General features: G+C 42.8%; 1 protein-coding gene across 1 annotated transcript in view; it reads right to left on the bottom strand.

Moving 5' to 3' along the window:
• Window positions 1-24,915, bottom strand: part of LOC132405174 (uncharacterized) — a 57,877-nt gene that overhangs the window by 12,592 nt on the left and 20,370 nt on the right. The window contains exons 2-5 of the mRNA XM_059989872.1: window positions 13,524-13,865; window positions 9,161-9,430; window positions 388-495; window positions 74-172 (exon numbers count right to left, since the gene is read on the bottom strand). Of these exons, the coding sequence (XP_059845855.1) occupies window positions 74-172; window positions 388-495; window positions 9,161-9,430; window positions 13,524-13,728 (682 nt within the window). The 5' untranslated portion in view covers window positions 13,729-13,865. The remainder of the gene's footprint in view (window positions 1-73; window positions 173-387; window positions 496-9,160; window positions 9,431-13,523; window positions 13,866-24,915) is intronic.

Below are 24,915 nucleotides of genomic sequence, written 5' to 3'. Positions count from 1 at the left end.
GTCAAGATGAAACTGCTGTGCGCTAATGGGACATAAAAGTAAAGTTGCTTTGATACCTCTGCCTTGATGTTACCTTCTATGGACTGAATTTCATTTGGACTTGCATAAAGATTAGAATCATCTTCTGTGTTCCTCATTGTTTGCTGCGATTTCTGTTTTGGATTTCCCAAAGCTGTAAAGACAGAGGACAGCTTTCAAAATGCTTTCCACTTTTTTCTCGAACTTCATGCATTTCGCAAAATGCACTTCAACTGCCCATTATTTCAAATTTTTACAAGTTAAAAATATGTGACAATATGTAATTGATGTTTCTATAGTCAATAGATTCATCCTTAATGATAGATTAATATCTGACTTTGGAATCATATTCCTCTTCAAGTACCTTACCTGTAATCTTGCGCTTTCTTAGACACAACACCATCACCAGGATAATGATGAAGAGAAAGGCCAGTCCACCAGTAATTACAACAATGGTGTGTTTAAAACCGTGATCCTCTGTCAAAACAATAAGCATTGATTTCTCACTTATTTTGCTAACATCCTTCAAAAGCTGTCTAAATGGCTGAGAAATAACATTGACTAATTTAAATCACAGGTTCTGGGTTTAATTTCTGATCAAGGTTAACTAACCTGAATATTGAAGAACTGTGGCGACCCATTTCCTAGCGTATCCGAACCGACTCACAATTAGATAGCCTACGGGGGTTTGCGAGCACAGAGCTTTGGAGCCTCTGCGCCTTGGGGGGCCGGTTGACAGAGGCTTAAAAGTGAGGCTGAAGTTTTCGAATAAAGTTTTTTCCTTCGACTGCAGTTACCGACTCCATGTCGTAATTTTAGCGCTGCGTGTAGCACACCGCTACAGAACTACACCAACCTCAGTAACCATCAGAGAGAGACAAGAAATGGATCACAGTGGAAATTAGGTCCCGATCTCAATCGGGCATCGCTTTCTGGCAGGAGATGTCTGGGAATATGCAGCTGACAGGGATCCAGTTCATGTGTGAGGCTTCCCACTGTTCAACAGGGGAATGTCCATCATAGTCTGTGTTTCTACTGGGATAGGAATTGCCACAGTGAGGTGGCTTTTGCCCCAGAACTTCTATCCCCTCTGAACGGGAGCTGCAAATGCGAGATACATTCAGCAGGTTAGATAGCTTTTGTGGAAAGAGAACTGGGAGAATTAATGTTTCAGGTCTTTTGGAAAAACCACTGTCAGATTCCAAGGAAGTATATTTGGAAACTTCTCCAGCAGATTTGAAAAGCAGTCTTTGGAAAAATTTTGATCAGATTCCAAGGAAGAGTCTGACCTTAAATGTTAACTGTTTGCAGTTTCCACAGATAATGTCATACCTGCTTAGTGTTTCTAGGCCACTACCTACCACCCCACTGACCTCTGCCTCCAGCATGTAATTCTCTGTAACTTCAGCCATCTCCAACAGGAGCTCACCACCATTCACATCTTTCTGTCCCTCACCCCCACCTTCCCCTTTCAGTATGGATAGCCTCCAACATAACTCCCTTGTCCATTTGTCCCTCTCCACTGATCTCCCTTCTTTTACTTATCCTTGCAAGTGCGACTCCTCCCTTGCTACCATTCAGGGCCCTAAACATTCCTTCCAGGTGAGGTGACACTATACCTGTGAGTCTGTTAGGGTCATCTACTGTATCCAGTGCACCTGGTGTGGCCTCATGTATATTGTTTAGACCTGATATAGATTGGGAGACTGCTTTGCTGAGCACCTATGCTCAATCTACCAGAAAAAGTTGGATCCTCCAGTGGCTTGCCATTTCAAATCTACTGCCTATTCTCATTCCGACATGTCAGTCCAATCTATTGCTGCGATAAGGCCACACTCAGGTTGGAGGAGCTACATCTTATATTCTGACTGGGTAGCCTCCATGAAAATTGATTTCTCGAACTTGTGGCAATTGTGCAACCCATCACCACTCCCCATTCCTGTTTCCCTCTTTCACCCTATTTCCTTACCTGTCCATCACCTCCCTTAGTGTTCCTCCTCCTTCCCTTTCTTCTATTGTCTTCTATCCTCTCCTATCAGATTTTCCCTTCCCCAGCCCTTTATCTCTTTCACCAATCAAGTTTGCAGTTTTTTACTTCACGCACCTCTTCCAGTTTCATCAATCACCCTCCATCCTGTACTTCTTTCTCTCCTCACCCCACCTTCTTGATCTGACTTCTCATCTTTTTTTTCAGTCCTGATGAAGGATCTCGGCTCAAAATGTCAACTGTTTATTCTTTTCCATAGATGTTGCCTGGCCTGCTGTGTTCCTACTGATATTTATGTGTGTTGCTTTGATTTCCAACATCCGCAGATTTTCTCCTTTTGAGGTTTCCAGTATTTTTCTCTTTACTTCCTGTATCTAGAACTTTCTGTTTTCCAAGTACTAAAACTCTGCTGTGCATTTAACTACCACCTACTGATGACCGTGCAGCTGAAATTCACAATTCCATTGCAGTCCCAGTGAAAATTTATTTGTGTATTTTCGGCACACACCCATCACTGATCTATTCACACTGTGACTGACATCAAGTCTCCTGTCTTTGAAGGACATCTTAGCACCTGACAGAATCAGGCTGTAGTTAGGCCAAAGGATGAGGAGCTTTGTGTGCCAGACTGACTGGAGTTGTGAAAATAATGAAGAATATAAATGAGAAAATACTGTAAATTATACTGCGAACATGAGTTGCAGTTTTCTTGAAATTGAGTCTATATGTTGTGGAAACAGTTCAGAGGTTCAGGTGAGTGAAGTTAACCACACTGCTTCAGGAACCTGATGGTTGAAGGGTGATAATTTTTCTTGAACCAGAATGTGTGTGATCTAAGGCTCCTGTACCACCTCCTTGAAGAGTGTTACAACTAGGGGTTGTTTTTATCAGTCAGTATGTGGATTGTATTTTCTTGGTGTCACCTCATGAGGATGCACTGTTCCTTGGATTGCTTACCTTTCATGTCTAGTTTTCAGTTTGTATTGCAGGTGTCTCATTTGGTATCATGGGGATTGTTAAACTCTCTTTGCATTTATCACATTTATTCAATTTTCTATAATTAGCATTGGATTTTCAATGTCTTGATATTGTGGTTGTCGTCTTTGGGGTTATTGCTTCATCTGAACACCAGGGCTATCTGATTGGTCCAGTGCATACCTTGTGGGTGGGGGACGGGGAGCATGCCAACCCTTCTTTGCTCGGCTATTGTGGACCATGGTCTGGTGAAACACTGACCAAGTTCCTTTGTGTATTATGAGAGATTTCAGTTCTTTAAGATCCTATAGAGTTTGCCTGAGTTTTTGTTAGTTTTGCTGGTTAACTTCTATAATAAATCTTTTGTTTTGTTTGAATTACCAAAGTTTCTGGGATTCCTGCATTTGAATTCAGCAGTGAGCCAGACAGAGTGTATGGCCTGTACAGTGAAGCATAGCAGTGCTCCTTGTGAATGTGCTTAATGGTGGGGAAGGAATTACTTGTAAAGGACTGTGATATAATGGGAATGTTGCTGCTTCTCAGAGTATTAAATCACCAACTTGAATCACTTCCACTGTCCACTGTTAGAGCTCAGCATACAGAGTCTATTCCAGGCTCTGATATCAGATGCATGATCAATGTGGGCAGCCCACAGAGCTAACAAAGTGTAACTCAGGGCTCAGTGGCAATGCTAACCTGAGAGAGGGCACTACCATTGGTTCACTAATCCTTCCAGTGCATTCCAGTGGTTGGCATTTTAATATAGTGGCTATCATAATGCTTTACAGCACCAAAGAAAAGGATTCAATTCCCGAGGTTATCTGTAAGCAATCTGTCCGTTCTCCCTGTGATACGTGTTTCCTCCGGGTGCTCCAGTTTATAGAACATAGAATAGTACAGCACATTACAGGCCCTTCAGCCCACAATGTTGTGCTGACCTTCAAACCTTGCCTAACATATAACCCCCCACCTTAAATTCCTCCATATACCTGTCTAGTAGTCTCTTAAACTTCACTAATGTATCTGCCTCCACCACTGACTCAGACAGTGCATTCCACACACCAACAACTCTGAGTGAAAAACCATCCTCTAATATCCCCCTTGAACTTCCCTCCCCTTACCTTAAAGCCATGTCCTCTTGTAGTGAGCAGTGGTGTCCTGGGGAAGAGGCACTGGCTGTCCACTCTGTCTATTCCTCTTAATATCACGTACACCTCTATCATGTTTCCTCTCATCCTCCTGCTCCCCAAAGAGTAAAGCCCTAGCTCCCTTCATCTCTGATCATAATCCATAGTCTCTAAACCAGGCAGCATTCTGGTAAATCTCCTCTGTACCCTTTCCAATGCTTCCACATCCTTCCTATAGTGAGGCGACCAGAACTGGATACAGTACTCTAAGTACTCACAGTACACTGTACTCATAGTTTTTTTTCACATTCCAAACACACATGGTTTAGTAATGAATATTGATTTGTGGGCATGCTATGTTGGCACTGGAAACATGGCAAAAATTGTGGTCTGCCCCCCATCTCATCCTCGTACTGTGTTGGTCGTTGATACAAACAACATATTGCACCGCATCTTTTGATGTACGTGTCACTAGTAAAGCTAATCTTTTGGGAGGATTTTGCTGAGTCTGCCTTGATGTTACCATTTGAAAGGATGGTCCTGACCAAAAACAAGACAAATATCCTCCATTGCAACACAAACAAAATGCTGGAGGAATTCAGAAGGCCAGGGAGCATCTAGGATAATAAATCCTCCAATATCTAATACACAGAAAAACATTGTCCACTAATATGAAAAGATCACAGTGACAACCTGGAAAATATGAATCACTTAAGATGGTAGTGCGATATTAGTACGCAGCAGCCTCTCCGCACTCTGGATTGGGGATTGTCAAACGTTATGTGGATTTTCTGGTGTAGTCTGTTTTGTCATGTGCTTTTGTGATATCATTCTGGAGGAACATCGTCTCATTTTTTAACTGCATTGCATTTGTTGTTTCTAAATGACAACAAACTGAATCTGAATCTGAATCTGACTTTGAATCTGACTCGTCAAGTTTCAGAGGTCACCTCTCAGAAAGGACAGACATCAGTAATGAAATTCATGTGTGGTGAACTACATATACCCGTCTGGACACCCCCCCCCCCCCCCCGCTGACTGCTCCTGTGGCTCCTCCCACTGACCCCGGTATAAAGGCGATTGAGGCCTGAGCCCTGCCCTCAGTCTCCAGGATGTAGAATGGTGGTCAATTGCTGCTTGTTCTTTCTTCCAGTCAATAAAAGCCAATATCTCACCTCAAGTCTTAGAGAGTTATTGATGGTGCATCATCATGATTGCTTTCTAAGTATCAGGACAACTTTTTGCTCTTTAATCTATTGTGATCCCACCTGAGGCCTGGTCTACCTACCAGAGAAGTAATCTTACAAGCATGTGCTGGACCCAGAGATATGACAGAAACATCTTTTATTTGAAAGAAAGATCTCAAAGACGTCAATGTAAAAAACCTTGGGTCTGTTTTTATGAAACAAAACACACGTCCATTTTCTTTGGACCTTATCATCTGTCGGAATAATCAGCACTCTGGCGCCCCACAGAGTCTTGAAGAACTCATTACAGCTCCGCAAGTGCTCATGAACCATTTAGTTTCACTCAATGCTTTTAACAAGAATAATATTTTATATCAAGTAATGAAATAAGATGACTAAGAAAATTGATAAAAGCAGCATGGAAGATGAAGTTCACATGGATTTTGGAGAGTCTTTTACAATGCCCCACATGACAGGCTGGTTTGGAAGTAATTCAAAATGCTTTGGAAAGTTGGGAACATAATAGGCAGGGTGATAGGAGACAGAGAATTATGGTAACTAAGCATTTTCTGACTGGATGTCAGTGCCAAGTGGTGTACCACAGCTGACCATTGCACTTATGCAGTTAGTATAGACCACATCAACACCCTGCCTCATCTACCTCTGATATTTTTTTAAAGATTTTTGAGACATGATCTCACACACACTGAGCCATGTTGATTCTCCCTAATCAATCCCGGTTTTTCCAAATAAACGCTAACCTTGTCCCTCAGAATTCTCTCCAGTAGTTTATACATGGGAGCCGTTAAGCTTACTGGTCTATATTTGCTCAGTTTTAATCTGCAGCCTATCGGAAATAAAGACACAATATTATCCACCATCTACTTATCTGGCACTTCACCCACCACTAACACTAATGTATTTACCTCAACTGTGGCTCCATAAATTCTTCCCTAGCATCCATCAATTCCTTTGGATATTCTAGATAAAGACCTGGAGATTAAGCTAACATCATACATTTAAAGATAATCAGCGTCTCCTGCACTGCAATGTGGAATATCCAAGAGACATGCCGATTAACTTTCCTCAGTTCCCTTGTCCTAATGTCTTTCTCCATGGTAAAAAAAAGAGTAGATTTATTCATTGAGGAGCTCACACATTTCTTATGGCTCCACACATAGACTCAGTAGTCACTTTCTTAGGCATCTTCTTTAAGTAATAAAGTGGCACTGAGCGTATGTTCATGGTCTACTGCTGTCATAACCCATCCACAGCAAGATACAATGTTTTGTGTGTGCAAAATATTCTTCTGTACAACACTCTTGTAACACATCATTATTTGAGTAACTGTCTACTTTCGCTCAGCTTGAACCAGTCTGGCCATTTTCCTCTGAACTGTCCTATTGAAAAGGATTTTTGTCCGCAAAACAGTCAGTAACTAATTTTTTTTTGTTGTTTTCGCACTGTTCTCTGTCAACTCTAGAGACTGCTGTGTGTAAAAATCCCCAGAGATCAGCAGTTACTGAGATACTCAAGCAGACTTTGTCTGTTACCAACAATGATAAAAGTTGTTCAGACTACATCACATTTTTTCTCCATTGTGATGTTTGGTATGAGCAACCACTGAACCTCTTGACCATATCTGCATGCTTTTATGCATTGAGTTGCTGCTACATGATTGGCTGATTCAATACTTACACTCAACAGAACGGCCACAGAGTGTATTTGTTCACTTTGTTCACGTGTGTTTTACGGCCAAGCCTCAGAAGTTGGGACTATTAGTCATGGGACATCATTCAGATGTTATGGTTACTTACTTGCAGATACAGCACAGAACAGTCCTTTGCTGCCCAATGAGCCACACTGCCCAACAACCCTACCTTATCCAACCCTAGCCTGATCACAGGACAATTTACAATGACTAACATCTTTGGAATGTGGGAGGAAACTAGAGCACTGGGAGGAAACACACATGTTGATGAGGAGGACATGCAAACTCCATAAATATGGCACCAGGATTGAGCTCTGAAGAATGACATTGCAAGCTGTAATATAGTCACACTAAATGCTGCTCTGCCGTGTTGCAATTGAATCTGTTGTGGGTTGGGGATAACAGCCAGTTAATATCAACAAGAACCACTTTTTGTCCATCTAGTCCAAGGCACTATTAATACACACTATTGTCTGCAGAGAGCCAACTTTCAACAAAGTGATAAAAAAACTATATTTTGATTGCCTGACATTTCATCCTAAGAAGCCTTCTCATTGTCCACACATGTTAGAATATTCAAAGGTATATTGTCAGTGGAGATTTTTACACATTCTACAAATGCATTTCTATACAAGACTTGTATACACACAAATAAGAGCATTAGGCATTGGAGCAGAACTTGGCTTATTGAGTTTACTCCTGATCATGGCTGATTTAATTTCCAGATCAACACCATTCTCAAGACTTGAGCTGTAACTTTTATGGCATTAATCAATCTCCCCTTCAAATATATCCAATGACATGGCCTCCACAGCTTGATGTGTCAAAGAATTCCACAGATTCATGACACCCTGGCTAAAGAAATTCCTCTTCATCACTGTTCTAAAGGAATGTCGTTCATTTCTGAGGCTGTGCCCTTTGGTCCTGGATTTCCTTATTAGTGTAGACATCCTCTCTATGAACACTTTATATGGGCCTTTCAGTATTTAATAGGTTTCAATGCGATCTCTCTTTATTCTTCTGAACAAGTACACACCCAGATCCATCAAAGGCTCCTCATACATTAATCCTTTCATCCCCTTTGTTGAAGGAGACAATGTAAAACTGTATTTAATGACATGCTATTATTTTAGAGTTTAAGGAGTAGAAAATACCAATTTACTTTGAGTTCAGTGAGATACTTTTGAGGATTTCTCTAAAATGTCTTGTCATGCTGAACAAAAACATCTTACATAGACTCTCCAGTCTCCACATGACTCATTCACTGTCACAACACTAATTGCTGGGATTCCCAATATTACACTGAAGTATCACTCTCTAATCTGACCCAGGAGAGGTTTGATTTAAGTTGGAAAAGGAGAAGGAATTTCTCAGTTGAACTTCATGCTTTAAGCATGTTGCTTGTGTTTTACAATTTGAGATTTTAAAAGATTTCTCATTAAAATTTAATTTTAAGAGCTTTGAACTGCCTGACAGTGTTTGGGTTGGAGACAATACAGTGCTCTGATGCCCAGTCACTCTTGGGACTTTGCCATTAATGTCTAGAATGGGCTTAGCATTCATCAGTGTGGACAGGATAGAAGGTGTGTGGTGATTGTGGCCGTGGGCTTGGTCCAGTAATCGAATGGAAAGTCTCCATTTACCTGACATTACCCAATGTTGTCTTGACTCTGTGAACCTCCCAAGAGAATCAGAGATACAGGGAAAAGAACCTGTTTGGAAGTTTCACTGAGGCAGTGAGGATGGTTTGTTGCTCAGTGTTGACATGTGAACCACCATCACAGTGCTGTGTGTGAACAGGAGCTGCTGGTGGTTGTCACGGTGACTCCACTTTCTATGCAACACCAAGACATGATGCTGTATCAGGATCTCGGTCTAAAATACTGAAAGGCAAATGGCAAATTAAACTAACAAAATGTTTTAATGATCAGCTCTAACAGAAGAGCCTCCTTCCTGTGTGCTGTGACCGTTACACAGAGACAAGCAGGCAGCTACTCCACAGAGAGACTTTCTGGAAGCTTCTCTATAACTATTGCTGCAATTTACACAGGAGAGTTGATCATGGACTACAATCCTTAAAAGGTGCATTCGCCACATTACATGAACCACCTATGATAAAGTGCAATTTTAGTATCCCATAATTGGTAACACTTACCCGTGTCTACAGTAAAGTTTGCTTTGCTTGTGAAAACAATGTTACCATTTTCCCGCACTTCACACTGATACAACTCCCCATCCTCCACTGTAACGTGTCGGAGCATCAGATAGACGGTGTTATTCAGCCGGATCTGATCAGTGTTTCTCCTGTTCTGCTGGGATGAGCCCACTGGATTCCAGTGGAGACTGACAGTATCTGGGAGTCTGGAGATGGTACAGCTGAGGGTGACGTCACTGCCCTCCACAGGCCGCTGTGGACTCGCCTCAACTGTGAGAAACAGACCAATGAGATTCAGAGTGAGTGGTGACATGTACAGTCCAATGATCGGGCTCAAACTGAACTGTGACCATCAAGGAAAAACTGCAGATCTTGGAAATCTGAAGTATAACTATTCTGATGATGTGTGTTTGACCAGTATCTTTAAATGTTCCCCATTCCACAAGTGCTGCCTGATCGGCATTTTCTGTTTTTGACCTCAGGAAATTTATTTTCTCTATAGTTCTTCATGTATGCGTGCATCCAAGTCGTAGAATAGCACAGCAGGTCCTTTGAAACTCAGCCCAGTTCAGCCTGGGTTAGTGAGGCAGAGCAGAAACCAGGACCTTTCCCCAAATCCGCTGGAGTGTCAGAGTTCAGCTCAGGGGCAGGCTGTTTGAGGGGATTTGTGGCTGTTGATACCCCAGTGGGCTGGTGATGGAATCTCACCAGAAGATGGTATACTGGAAGTGTAACGACTGTCTGACTGGGATTACCATATTACATGGAAAAGGCAGCAGTCTGACTCTGTCCTCAATGTGCCAGCACGATTCAGTAAGTCAACCTGACACATGGACAAGGAGTCTGTGGATAAAACTGACATCTAAGGTCATTACAGTCGCAGAGTTGATGAGTCCTAATGCAGATTGTTTTGTGCAGTTTTGGACACCAGCCTATAGCAAATGTGGAAATAAGGATGACAGGTAAGCTAATAGAGGTGTATAAGATGATGAGAGGCATTAATCATGTGGATAGTCAAAGGCTTTTACCCAGGGCTAAAATGTCAAGCATGAGAGGGCACAGTTTTAAGGTGCTTGGAAGTAGGTACAGAGGAGATGTCATGGGTAAGTTTTTTTTTTAAAACACAGAGTGGTGAGTGCATGGAATGGGCTTCCGCTGGCAATGGTATAGGCGGAAACGATAGTATCTTTTAAGAAACTCTTGAATGGATACATGGAGTTTAGAAAAATAGAGGGTGATGGGTAACCCTAGGTAATTTCTCAGGTAAGGACATGTTCAGCATGGCTTTGTGGACTGAAGGGCCTGTATTGTGCTGTAGGTCTTTCTATGTTTCTATGTACTGAGAAAATTTAAAAGGATGTTGCTGGGTCTGAAGGATCTGAGTTATATGGAAAGATTGAATAGGTTAGGGCTTTATTCCGTTGAATGTAGAAGACTGAGAGGTGATTTGGTAGAGGTACACACATAATTGTGAGGGGTACGGACAGGGTGAATACAAGCAGGTGTTTTTCACTGACGTTGAGTGGGACTATAACCAGAGGACATGCGTTAAGGGTGGCAGGTGAAATGTTTAAGGGGAACATGAGGGGAAACTTCTTCACTCAAAGGGTTGTGAGTGGGTGGAAAGATTTTCCAGCGCAAGTAGTGCATGTGAGCTCAATTACAAAGTTTAAGAGAAGTTTGGATACGTAAATTGATGGTAGGGGTATGGAGGTTGGTGGGAGTAGACAGTTTAAATATTTTCAGCACGGACTTGATAGCCGAAAGGACCTGTTTCCTTGGTGTACATTTCCATGACTTTAATTCTTTAAAATGGTTCCTGGGCGGTTCTCCTTTCATTGAGCCTCCATGAGAAAGGGCTTTTCAAGAGACATTGGTTCGCTGAATGCCTGCTCTGACTTTCAGTCCCTCCTGGAACATGGCTAGAAATAATGAATTCCAGGAGCATGCAAGCTAACAGACATTTTGATGTGGTGAAATCAATGTGGCACAATTAAACCCTTTGAACAATGATACAGGGCCAGTACTTTGGTCAGGATGGTATCTCATGACAACTCTACTGCTCTTTAGTCTGTCTGATGGCAGCACGTAATAAGCCAGAGCAACTCAGCATGTCAGGCAGCATCTCTGGAGAGAAATGTATGTTGACTGTGCATTTCTCTGCATAGATGCTGCCTGACCTGATCAGTTCCTCCAGCTTTGTGTATTTCTCCAGATTTCAGCATCTCCATGAGACAGTGATCTTCCCCTCATTTAGATGTCTAGACCTATCAATGTTTAGCCCTATGCCTGGTCCTCAGACTGGATTAGTCTGGGTTGTGCTGAGGGATTTGCCAGCTCACACTCACTGCTCTGATTCCCCAGGGTCCTGCACTCACCTGGGTTAAATCTATAAGGACAAAGATTGGCTGAGAGCATTCTGGGGCCAACCAACGGTGCCATATATGGTGCACAAGCTAATTGAATAGACTTGTGTCAAACAGACGGGGCAGACTAGCACCTCCTGCAAACTGTGGAGAGTTATCCATAGGAGGCAGAGTCACATTCCCAGGTTTGTGCTCTGCTGAAGCTGCCAACTGTTGGAATTTTGCTGAATGGTACCAATTATATTTCGGTCTCAGCATGGTGATTTGGATTCATGCATACGAGTTTTCGATGCAATTGAATTAATACATTTATCCCTCTGACTTTAACGCTGCTTCCTCAGCTGCCCTCATGGAGTGAACTCCGATAGGGTCCAAATTCCACAGACAATGGACTTTCTCATTGTTCTTGACCAAGTGAGCCATTGACATGGTCCACTGGGTAACACTGATCATCAGTTTCAGTGTCCAGTCTCACCCCAGACCCACTGTGCTGAGATTCATTACACATCATCAATGTGTTTCGTAACACAATTTAGTCCATATTGGTGGTCGCATCCATTAGTCTCGTGAGACCATGGAACTGCACCTGGAATGGTTTTGAGGATGCAGGCCTGGGCAAGGTTGTATGGAAGACCAGCAGTTGCCCATGCAGCAAGTCTCCCCTCTCCACGCCACTGATGTTGTCCAAGGGAAGGGAAAGGGCCGATACAGCTTGGCACCAGTGTCATCGCAGGAGTTGCCAGAACAAAGTTGAAGACAATGTCAGACTGCCTTAGGGACTCCAACTCCAGGATTGTCCTCAGAGCTTACTCCCAAAGCCTTTCCCATGAGTGGGTACGGCCGCAAGGCAGCAGAGGTTTGAAATCGGAGTTTTCCCTCTCCTAGGTGGACTGCCTTCCCAGGCTGATGAGCTCCATCTACCCAAAAGTCCATATTACAGCATGCCATTGAACAGACCATAGTACTCACTGTGGGGTAGATTCCTTGGCTTCCTGCTCTTGCAGAAAATTGTCAATCTATTTTTATGTTTGAACCAATGAACAAATGTTTTTTCCTTAGTTGTTTTAATGGGAGATTTACTCTAATTATGTGCATAGAAATATGTTATTGATCCTTGTCTGGCTCACTCACATTTAATCTCAAAGTTTTCATATTCTTTCTGAATTTGTTATCTTGGCTGTGTTTGAATCAAAGTGATTAATCCTGCAAGTTCAATTGGGTACTTTCTAATTCTCAGATTAATGGTGCCAGAATCTGGATCCATCCACTGGTACAAGTGTCTGCTTCTCTAGTATGACACCCTGTTCCACCAGGCCCTGTCTGTTCTTTGGGAAGGCCCCAGTTTCCAGATGTCCTGCCCTGAATGTGGTTTCTATTCCCAGGCAACAAAGCCCTTCCTAGTGTCTTTCCCCTCCCCAGCCCCTGTGAACTGCACGTTCCCCATATCTTCCTCCTTCATTTTTCATCTCCTCCCCCTTATTCAATGCTCCACAGTCCTCTCCTTCTGCTTCCTTCTGTTTCAGCCCTTTGCCTCTTCCACTTATCACAGCCCAGTTTCTCATTCCCCTCTTTCCCCACATACCCACTCTCCTCCCTCACATGGATTCACTTAACACCCACCAACTGTTGCTCCTTCTCTATCTCATCCTTTTATTTTGACTTCTGCCTTTTTCCTGACTATTTATTTCCTCGTGAACAGTCTCAGCCAGAAACATAGACAGTTCTTTTCAATTCATAGATGCTGCCTGACCTGATGACTTTCTCCAGTATTTTGTGTTTGTTGCTTCCTTTCCTCACTGTTCCTGGTGAAATAATCAAACACTATTTGCTCCTGTCAAACATTTCAAAGGCAGTGATCAAAAATCATCCCTATATTTGTTTTAATGGAAGATTCACTCTTGGCATTGAGTGAATGAATTCTCACAAGTCTCTCAATCTCTCAGTATTTTGCAAGAAATTATTTGAAGAGAAACAGAGAACTTATCTGACCCACTCACCTTTGATTCCAAATACTTCATATTGTTGTAGGATTTTCTTCATTGGTTGTGTTTGGGTCAAAGTGAACATCCCCGCAAATTTAAATTTAGAACATATAATTATCAGATTAATACTATCATACTCCAATCTTTGTTCCTGATACAAGTCATTGCCTTTCCAGTCATTGTACCAATATCCATTCCAACTGCCTGAGTGGCTTCTCATGAAAGACCTTAACTTATAGGTGTGCTGCCCTGAGTGTGGTTTCCAGTCCCAGACAACAGTGCCATTCCCAGGATCGTCTGGTCCTTTTAACACAATGTCCTCTCTCTTATCCAAGAAATAAATCTCATTTCTGTTTTCTGTTGGAAAGAGAAACAATAACAAATGAATGAATATTTAAGACACATTTCCTTCTTCCCATGTAGGTCATTTATGTTGAAGTTCATTATTTCCATTTTTTTTTAAACTTCTACAGACTCTTAAGTGAGGCAGACACAGCCTGTGAAAATGCCTGTGTTGAATAACCTGGCTGAATCCCAAGATATTTCTTGACATGAGAGGAGTGAGTGGAAGACAGACTGAGGTGGGAGACGGTTGTGCTGGGTCTCCACCTACTCTGTCCTGTGATAAGATTTCTGGAGATGTGTGGGTATCAGGTGGATCCTGTATGCACCCCTAGCCCTTGTCATGGAGGACTCGAGACAGAATAAACCTTCTTCTTTATCCTTCCTGTAATGTGATCACCAGAATTGTTCACAATATTCCAAATGTGACCCAAATAAACAGTTACACAGCTAACCTGCCACATTTTATACTCAACATCTTGAGTGATAGAGACAAGCATGCCATCTGCCTTCATTACCACCCTATCTACATGTGCTACCACTTCAAAGAGATATGGACTTGCATCCTTCTGTTAATCAGTACGCCAACGAGTCTTTAGAATGACATTTAGCATATACATTCAGAATCAAAGTCATTTTTGATATCGCTGAAATTTGTTGTTTTGTGGCAGCAATACACTGCAATACAGAATACTAAAAACAGTAAATTACATCACAATTTGAAGGTGTCGATAAGACTACAAGACCATAAGATATAGTATAACTAGGCCATTTGGCCCATTGAGACCACTGTGCTATTTATTCATGGGCAATTCATTTTTTCCTCTCCTCAGCCCCACTCCCTAGTCTCCTCACTATAACTTTTGATGTCATAGGCTATCAAGAACCTATCAATCTCCACCCTACATACATCCAATTACCTGGTGTCCACAGCTCCCTGTGGTATCAAATTCTACAATTTCATCACTCTCTGGCTTAAAAAATTTCTCCACATATCTGTTTTAAATGGACGCCCCTCTATCGGGAAGCTGTGCCCTCTTGTCTTAGGCTCCCCTACCATGAGAAACATGCTTTCCACGTCTACTTTGTCTAGCTTGTTCAACATTCAAAATGTTTCAATGAGATCCCCACTCATCCTTCCAAGTTCCTGCGAATACAGGCCCAATCATGCCACCCCCTCTGCCTGCCTTCCTATCTCTCGAGGGACAATGTGTAACCCTGGACATTCAGCTCCCAACTACAACCACAATTCAGTGATGGCCGCAACATCAAATCCAACCATGTATAAAAGTGCAACAAAATCTTGCACCTTATTTCTTATACGCCGTGCATTGGTATATAATTTAGTACATTATTTAGATACAGTAAGTACCATATCTGCTTTTTTTTCGAATCTGCATCCCTAATACAGATACTCCCCCTGCTGGCTGCAATTTTGTTCTAGCATCTGCCTCCCCTTCCAGTTTTGCCCTATCATCTGCCAGTATCTGGGATGCTGGGGAGACTTGTGCCCATGATGCAGCTGGCTGCAGCTTCTTCCAATCCTGTGCAGTGGCCCTTCCATACCAGGCAGTTATGCAACTAGTTAGGATACTCTTCATGGTACATCAATAGAAATTTGAGAGTGATTTTTGTGACATGCTAATTCTCCTCAAATTCCTAATGAGATATTGCCATTCTTGTGACTTCTTTGTAGTTGAATCAAAATGTTGAGACCAGGATAGATCCTCAGAGTTATTAACATCCTGGATCTTAAAACAGCTCACACTTTCCACTGCAGATCCCTCAATGTTCCCTCAACTTTCTGTTCCTGAAGTCCATAATCAAATCCTTGGTCTTACTGATGTTAACTGCAAGGTTGTTCCTGCAACCCCACTCAGTCAGCTGATCTGTCTCACTCCTGTATGCCTCCTCAACACCAAATGGAAATTTTCCAAGTTGATTCTAGCCACGACAAACCCCTCTAACACTTCACCATAGTAGATGTGAGTGCAACTGAGCGATAGTTGTTGAGGCATCTCAACCTGCTCTTCTTGGGCACCAATATGATTGTTGCTCTATTGTAGCAGATGAAAAACTTCAACTTCAGCAGTGAGGGATAGATGTTGTCTTTTTAACACTTCCATCAGGTGATTTTGGCAGGTTTTCGGAATCCTGCAAGGTCCATTATCAGGGCCTAAGGTCTTCGTGGGATGTTACCCTCTTGAAAGATATTCTAATGCTGGTGTTTGAGGCAGTGATCATAGGGTCACTCTGCAGGATTCACATAATGTAGTTTTATTCTCCTTTTCAAAGATTGTAGAAAAGGCATTGAGCTTATCCAGAAGTGGAGCATCCATTCATGATATTATGTTGCACTTTGAAGGAAATAATTGCCTGCCAACCCTGCAGGAGCTGATGTGCTTCCTATTCTGTTGCTAACCTCAATCAGAATTGGTTTTCCCCCTCAAAATGGCCTTCCCTAGGTTATCACTGAACTTCTTGTAAAATTCTGGATCACTGTTCCTGAATGCTACAGATATGGATTTCAGCCGACTCTGAGTCTCCTGGTTCATGAACAGCTTTTGGTTTGAGTAGCTCAGGCAAGTTCTTGAAGGCATACACTCAATCACATGGATTTTGATGAAGTCAGTGACAACTGTGGTGTATTCATTCTAATTCGGAGATGAAATCCTGAATATTGTTCAGCCCACGTATTCAAAGCAGTCGAGTAAGTGCTCCTCTGCTTTCTGAACATACTATACCTTCTTGGCCCTCACCACTGGTGCTTCCTGTACATTGGGAGTAAAGGGCAACCAAGTGATCAGACTTTCCAAAGTGTGGGTGTTGCATGACATGGCAAGTTTTATTAATGGTGGTATAATAGTTTTTCCAAATGTGGTGGCTCCTGTAGCTCTACATGTGATGTGCTGGTGGTTGTTGTTCAGAGAGTTCTTCAAGCTTGCCTGGTTGAAATCCCCCACTATGATAGGGAAGTTATCAGGGTGCAAGGTTTGGTGCCTGCTGATTATGTTGCTCAGCTTTTCCAGTGCCTACTTGTTGATGGCCTGAGATGGAATGCATGATAGTGGTAAAATCACTCAGCAGGTAAAATGGACGACATTTGTCTACTAAATGTTCCAGATCAGCTGAGCAGGAATGAGATAGAATTGCTAGATTTGTGCATCACGATGAGTTAATCATAAAGCACACTGCACCTGCTGTGCCTTTAAAAGACTTTTAAAATGGTGAAGCCATTGAGCTACAACACTCCATCCAAAATGATTGTGATAGCCATGTTTCCCTCAAGCAAAGTACACAGCAGAAGCTAATATCCCTCTGGAACACACAGATTAACACTGTCCTCAACTGCTCTGTATTATATAGTTATATGGACAAGGTTGTTTTAAATTCAGTCTACAATCTCTATGTGCCTTAATCTTCTGGGCCAACCTACCATATAGGACCTTGTTGAAAAGTTTACTAAAGTCCACATATCCTCATCTTTACCCTCATCAATTATCTTTGTGTCAACTCAAAACAAAACTGTCATTTGTAAGTCATGACTTCCTCATCGCAAAGCCACACTGATTATTGCTAATAAATCCATGTTGGTTTAATGTGAAAACATCCTATTCCCTAAAAACCATCTCCAATAATCTTCCTACCACTGATATGAGGTTCACTGCTGTATAATTTCCTGTTTTGTCTCTATTTCGGAAGTAGAGGAGCGATATTGTCCATTCTCCAACCCTTTATGCCCTTGTGTGGCAAAAGAAGATTAAAAAAAAAGATTTGAATCAAGGAATCTCCTTTCTTGCCTCCTGTAATAACCTTGGAAAGAACCCAGCAGGCACTGGGACATCATTTGCCTTACTGCTCAAAAAGGGACTAAACATCTCATGCCTGGGAACATAAGCAAATTCTTCCCTGGTCGCATTATGTTCTTCTCCTCTATGAATACTGATGCAAAATTCCTTGTGCTTGTCGATCACGTTTTCGCTACATCTTATAACAAACAGCATGAATTCAGAATGGATCAGTATACTTGCCATTCTTTCAGTAATACATCAGCTTGTCTTTCTGCAGTTTGTCATATCCTCAAGATCAATTGACAAAATGTTGCAAGTTCACTATTAGCAAACACTCTGGTACATTACAGGTTCCTTTTGTAACAGACCAAAATGCCATTTTTTAAACTACAAATAAAGTACATTTTCAAAGGCTTCAGGCAAAAATTTACTCCTTTGTCATTGAGTGGTGTTACCTTATTTCGAGTCGCTCTGTTGTGTATAATGTTTACGTAAAATTCCTTGCAATTCCCTTTAATCCCATTCACCAAGGACACCATGGAGTCTTTTGGCCTTTTTGCTTTCTGGTTTAATTTTGTTTTGTACTCCCATATCAGATTCCTAAACCTCACATATTTTTCCGTTCCCATTATAACTAATTTGGAATGGAATGGACTTTATTACTTACATCCTTCATATACATGAATAAAACCTTTGCATTGTGTCTCTGTCTAAATGTACAATGTGCTATTTATAGTAATTTACAAAAAATTGTATGTACAACAGGATAGTCAATATAGCATAGAAATACAGTTGTGTCAGCATGAATTAATCAGTCTGATGGCCTAGTGGAAGAAACTGTTCCAAAGCCTGTTGGTCCTGGCTTTTATGCTGCAGTACCATTTCCCGGATGGTAGCAGCAGGAACATCTTGTGGTTGGGGTGACTTGGGTCCCCAATGATCTTTTTACACATCTGTCTTTTTAAATGTCCTTTATAGTAGGAAATTCATATCTACAGATGTGCTGGCATCTCTTGTCATCTAATGTTTAACATTTTTTTCCTCTCACAGGAACATAGAACCAGTTGGCCTTTAACAATTTCTCACATGGCTGATATGGAATTACCAATAACTGCTTCTCCCAAGCAACTTTCCCCAACTCCTGCCTAATACTGCTGTAATTAACCATTCCCTGAATTAGCGATTTGCCCCAAGTCCCAGTCCTCTGCATATCTATAACTATTTGAATATTTTTCTAGTTGTAATTGCTGTTCCCAAAGTGCTTCACCAACCTCCCACCTCAATCCTCTCCACTCCAAAACTCACCTGGAAAGGCTCATTTTCCAATACAATGTCCAGTCTGGCCTCCTAGGCAATATTTATATAATCTGTCAAGAAATTGTGCTTGTTGCACATAACTAACACTCTATAACTAAACCTTAGCACTAACTTGTCTTGGTCAATATTGAAGAGATTAAACATACCACCACATGTACTAGTTGCTTTTACACTTTTCATAATCTAATCCATGTTTTATTCCTTTATCTCCCACTGTCTTTGTGGACATTAGCCCATCTGCTCATAAATAGAGCATTGTGTTTGCTATTGACACCTTCCACCTCAGACAATTGTCAGGAGATAGATGGCATGGTGATGCAGGAAAAGAGCTTGTGGTGAGATAGAAAACAATTATATCAGGTATTATTGTGTAGAAGGGGTGCATGTGTGTGTAATATTTTCTCATCACATATTACAGTTGACAAGCACAAGATGATGTCAGCAACTGACTGGTGAAAGCAAGAAACAGTTTTCAGATGGTGTCATTAAAGAATGGCATGAGGATGAGAAATAGGAGGGTCCCAGTTTAGGTTGTCAGATGGAGACAGGGGAAACTGTGCAGAAGGTGAAGTGAAGAGATTGCAGGTGAGTTTTTAAGCTCCAATTGGACCAGCAAGTTGAGAGCAGTTCTGCTTGGCTGAACTGTGGTGGGGAGTTGTTGGAGATGTTGTAGACAACTGTCTCAAAGGCTGCAGACAGGCTGCAGAGGATAAAAAAGGAGAATTTCCCTCTGCAACATACTCACAGGATGTCATTTCTGACTGTGGTGGGAATTGTCTTGGTGCAGAAGGGAAAAGTCCTGGGGGAGGAGCTCAGAGATGGAGCTCTGTTCATGACAGATGGATTGGGAGACAGCAGCACATTCAGGAACTCAGAGAGGAATGTGAGTTTGACACTGGGGTGCAAGTTTATATCAACAATAATAAAACAAAGTGATTGTTATCAGAGAAGAAAAAGCACTCACTTTGTGTGGAAACAGGATGAAGATGTAAAACAAAGAAATAAAACTTCAAACACGCTGGCAAAGTTCTCCAGTGAAACCACAGCCTCATTTTGTGGGTTTCCTGTAAGAAATGAAATGCAGCTTTAGACTGAGAAGCAGAAACCCATTGACAGCTCCACTCAGCCCATTTTAAAGGTGTTGAAGCAGGCAGTGGCCACTTTATTAGGTACACCTGCACATCTGTTCAATAATATAAATATCTAATCAACCAATCATTTGACAGCAATTCAGTGCATTCAGACATGGTCAGACTTTCAGTTTGTTGAGACTAAACTTTAGAATGGAGAAGAAATGTGGTCTAAGTGACTTTGACTGTGGAATGATTGTTGATGCAAGACATGGTGGCTTGAATGTCTCAAAAACTATTGGTCATCCAGGATTTTCACACACATCAGTCTCTAGAGTTTACAGAGAATGGTGTGGCAAAAATGAAAAAAAAGTGGCAATTTTGTGGGCAAAAATGCATTTTAATGAGAGGTCAGAGGAGAATGGCACACTTGAACTGATGGAACTACGAGACCACTTCAGTGTCGGAGGTATTACTGTGAATCATACAGTATGTAGTCCAGGCTGGGTGTGGACAGAATATAACAAAACTGAGTATTTTTTTCCAAGATTGGTTTCAAGTCACCATGAACCTGACTGGCTTTGAGTTCTAGATTTCTTCGTCATTTTCACCTGAGGACAGAGATATTGAGGCTGGAACTGGGGCCTGGAATTATTTGGCAAAAAGCGAGCTCTATTGCTTTGGTCGTTGACAGATATTTTACTGGGTATAACACTGAGAAAATCTTGACCGTGAACCACTTGGGAACTGAAGTTCTAAATTTCATTTTGTGGGCTCTGCCACTGGTATATTGTCACTGCTGTAATAGAGTCACAGATTCTACAACACAGAATCAGCCCCTTTGGCCCATCTTCCTTGAGCCAGCCTGGTCTTTGTCTACTCCTCTCTATCTGCACTCGGTCCACAGCCCTCCATACCTCTCTAATCCATGTACCCATGCAAAATTCTCTGAAATGTTGCAATTGAATTCACGTAGAGCTACAGAGTCACAATGCACTGCAGCACAGAAACAGGACTTCCTGTCTATCGAATCCATACCGAACTATTATTCTGCCTAGTCCCATCAGCTCTAGCCAATAGCTCGCCATGTTAATTTGAATTTTAAGTACTGTTAAAGCTGTAGGAAACGTTACTATTGTGGGGTGGAGTTTTGACAAAATGGCGGGTAAAGGCTTTGTTCTGGTTCAGACTAGTGCTGACATAACGGCATGGAACTGCCTCGTGCTATTGGAGCCCCGGGAGAGAGGGGGCTGTGGTCTGTCTAAACTTTCTGGGAGGAGGAGAGTGTAGGGGAGAGGGCCAAATTGCAAGCCGAGTCTCCCGTAGAATTCAAAGACGGAGTTTTCTCATTTTTGCCGAGCGACGGGAGGGAGTGGTCTGATTTGGAATGTCTAATGAGTCCCCCAGTGAAGAGTGAGAACTCGGAGTTGGTATCAGCCCTTACCTCCCAGGCAAATAAATGGCCCAGTGCCCAGGTAGAGGGTCCTAGTTATCAAAAGCTGAGAATGTTTTCTTGAATCAAGCCCCGAGGGGAATAAAAGTATGAGACTTGGCCGGAGCAGACTTGTTAATTGTTAAATAAGTGACAGTGCACTGATGATGTAAAGAGACAGAGATTAGTTGAGAGTTTGAGGTGGAGGGCTGCTGACCTTGAGAGAGCCGTGAAGGCAGTAACCCCTTGCCACTGCTGCGGCCTACATGCAAACACTGGAAAAGGCATTTCACATGATAGGAAACCCAATGACAGGGTTTCAGATCACGTGCCAGGAGAAGGGGGAGAAGCTTTCTGCCTACCTCTTTCAGCTAGGGAGGCAGCTTAATTGCTTGTGGCATAGAGGGGCCATTCAGACGGCTGAGGTGGATAGGTGAAGAATGGACCAAACAGAGAAAGGTGTCCAGTCCCAGGACCTGGGGTCTCCGACTATCTGGACACGCCTCCCTCCCTCATTTGTTGATCTGATCAAAGAAGTACTGGAGGAGGAGGATGCATCAGAGGTGTGGGGTGGGGGGCTCTGTCAACAGAGTACAGTCCTCGGTAGTGGCCCCCTGTATCGAGGTGACCTCGGACACCCAAGTTGTGGAGTGATAAAGGAGATCGTGGCAGAGTTGAGAACTCTGATGTCCCAGGTTGTTATCAGTGGGTGTGCCCACCCCCCTATGATGAAACTGATAGGGAGGCGGACCCTCTAAGGGGACGGACTACGTAGAGGGCTGCTAGTGGCCAGGGTTCCACGAGAAGTGGAGTGACTGGTATTGTCTATTTTAACTGTGGTGAAGAGGAATACTTCAAACACACTTCAAATGGGAGTGTGAATGACAGGAAGCCCCTCGGAAAGTGAGTCCCCAGGTATCTAAGCAGAGAGAGACGTCAGGAAACTTAGAAGAGACCCAGTGAGGGAACGGCCTGGTGTATTGGGGGGGGGGAAAACATGTTCCCAGCAATATATCAAGGAAAATGCTAAAGCAAAAAACCCTATTCCTGAAAGCTCAGTGGGGCCAAGTTCCAGTGTATCACTACAAATAGAGGGTATTTATGCTAGAGCACTGTTCGACACAGGGTTGCAGGGCACTTTGCTGTACTATTCATTTACAACCGATATCTGATGCATTTACCATTGACACCACTCAGAGCACTAGAGATCTGGGGTCCTAGTGCAGGTGATGATCCATATGCTGGCTATTGAAGCTGGAGTTTTCGGATGCAGATGTGGGAGTGGCTGAGGTCCTTGATACATCAGTGCTGGTTTGTCCGGACCCCCTTGAGAAGGGTGGAGTTTCAATTCTTGTGGGGACAGATACTCTCATTGTGAGGAGACTCATGGGAGCCTGCAATGATAGAGCTGGAGAGAGCTTTCTGAGATCATTGTCCATTCACCCGGTGCTTCGAGCTGTGTGAATGGCTGTCTTGGGCCATGTAATGAATTTAGATGAGGATCTGTGTGGTTCATGCAGTCAAAACCCAGTGTGTTACAGCCTGGGGAAGTAGAAAGGGTGATGGGAAACCCCAAATTTCCCGGAATGCCTTATGCCAAGGCCCTCTTAGTGAATACTCCGGAAAACCATGAAGAGGAGTCGGGCGTGCCCGCTGGGTACTGGTGAGGCCTGAACTGCAGAAGCTCTTGGTTGTACAGGTGAACAGGACGGCAGTGACCATCAAGAACACTACGAAGAGGGAGGTCACCTTCAAGTGGCGGATGCCCCGGGGCATCTTTTTCCCAGTGACAGTAATGTCTGGTGTCCCTGTCAGGCAACCCAGGGACAAACTCTGTTTGAACAAGGTAACGTTGACAGCTGATTCATTCAACTTTGGGGACTTCCCAGTACCTGTGAGTTAGAGAAGGAGGTTGATAGAAAAGATGTTGAAACTGGAATGTGTCTTTTCAACTAACGAGTGTGATGTGGGTTGTTCCAAAAGCACTCACCACACCATCCGGATGACCGAGGACACCCCGTTCAGAGAAAGGTCATGGTGACTGGCCCCTGCAGAGGTGGAAGATGTTCAGCAGCAGTTATGTAAGCTGAAGGAAGCTGGGATCATCACTGAGTCCAGAAGCCCCTCTGCATCCCCAATAGCAGTGGCCAGGAAAAAAAAGTGAGAAGGGACAGATGTGTGCAGAGTATGTGTACTTTGAACAGGCATACCGTCTCCAACTAGTATACAGTCCTGAAAATCGAAGACCCATTGACCTGTCTGAGTGGTGCGAGGTGGTTCAGTGTGCTGGACCTGAGGAGTGGATATTACCAGATCAACCAAGAGTGAGACCAACAAAGAGAAAACTGCATTTATATGTCCACTAGGATTCTTCCAGTTTGAAAGGATGCCCAAGGACATATCAGGAGCTGCTGCAACCATCCAGCATTTCATTGAGAAAACAGTGGGGGACATGAACCTGCTTGAGGTATTGCTGTATCTGGATGACCTCATAGTCTTTGGGTCCACCTTGGAGGGACATGAAGCAAGGCTACTGAAGGCTGAAGGGTTTTAACTTTTCCCTAGATGAGTGCCAGTTCTGCAAAACATCTGTTAGCTATGTTGGGCACATAGTCTCACGGGGGAGTAGTTACGGATCTGTCTAAGATAGTGGCAGTGACCACATGGCCAAGGCCCCAGACTGTAAGTGCTTTGTGCTCGTTTCTTGGGTTCTCCGGATAATATCAAAGGTTCATGAAGGCCTATACAAAAGTGAGTCACCCTTAAATCAGCAACTATGTGGTTACCCTCCCTTGGGGAAGAAAGAGAGGAGGGTAAAGAGTATCTTAGCCTTTCGGAGCCTTCTGGACCGAGGTGGGATGCAAAATGTCAAGAGGGTTTTCTGGGGGGACGTCACGTGATGACGTAGGATCGAGACGCTGGAACCCTGCCCTCCCGTAAAAAAGTAAATAAATTAATGTTTAAGTGAAGAAAAGTTGATCAATACTTTTTTAAGGTTACTTATAAACTACTCCGGATTGTTTTAAGCTATGCCTCATAAACAGAGGATGAAGAAAACTACTATCGTGAAGACAGCTCAAGTTGGAACAGAATCAAGGCCCACTTCTACTGAGGAACCGCCGACTCAGGTACAACACATCACCGGTGAAACAGAACAGGAGACTGCGGCAGCATCAGCCATTTCTAAAGGAAAAGATCAACGAGAACTGCGCAAGCGTAAAGGAACGAGCATGCGCAAACGAGAGCAACCAGAACTACAAAACCCAGCAGCGACTGAAACCGACAGTGAAAGTGAATCTCAGAGAGAGTCGGACTCTCTGGAAAAATCAGACGAAGATGGAGATGAAAGTTCCTCTGAAAATACAAAAAAGACTTTGAGGCAAATAATGCATAAATTAAATGCATTAAAAGTAATTAAAGAAAAAAATAATAAATATGGTGGCTATGTTTGATAA

The sequence above is a fragment of the Hypanus sabinus genome, chromosome 15 (assembly GCF_030144855.1).
Source record: "Hypanus sabinus isolate sHypSab1 chromosome 15, sHypSab1.hap1, whole genome shotgun sequence".
Lineage (NCBI taxonomy): Eukaryota > Metazoa > Chordata > Chondrichthyes > Myliobatiformes > Dasyatidae > Hypanus > Hypanus sabinus.
Note: the sequence above shows the minus strand (reverse complement) of the source record. Positions and strands in the feature narration are given on the sequence as shown.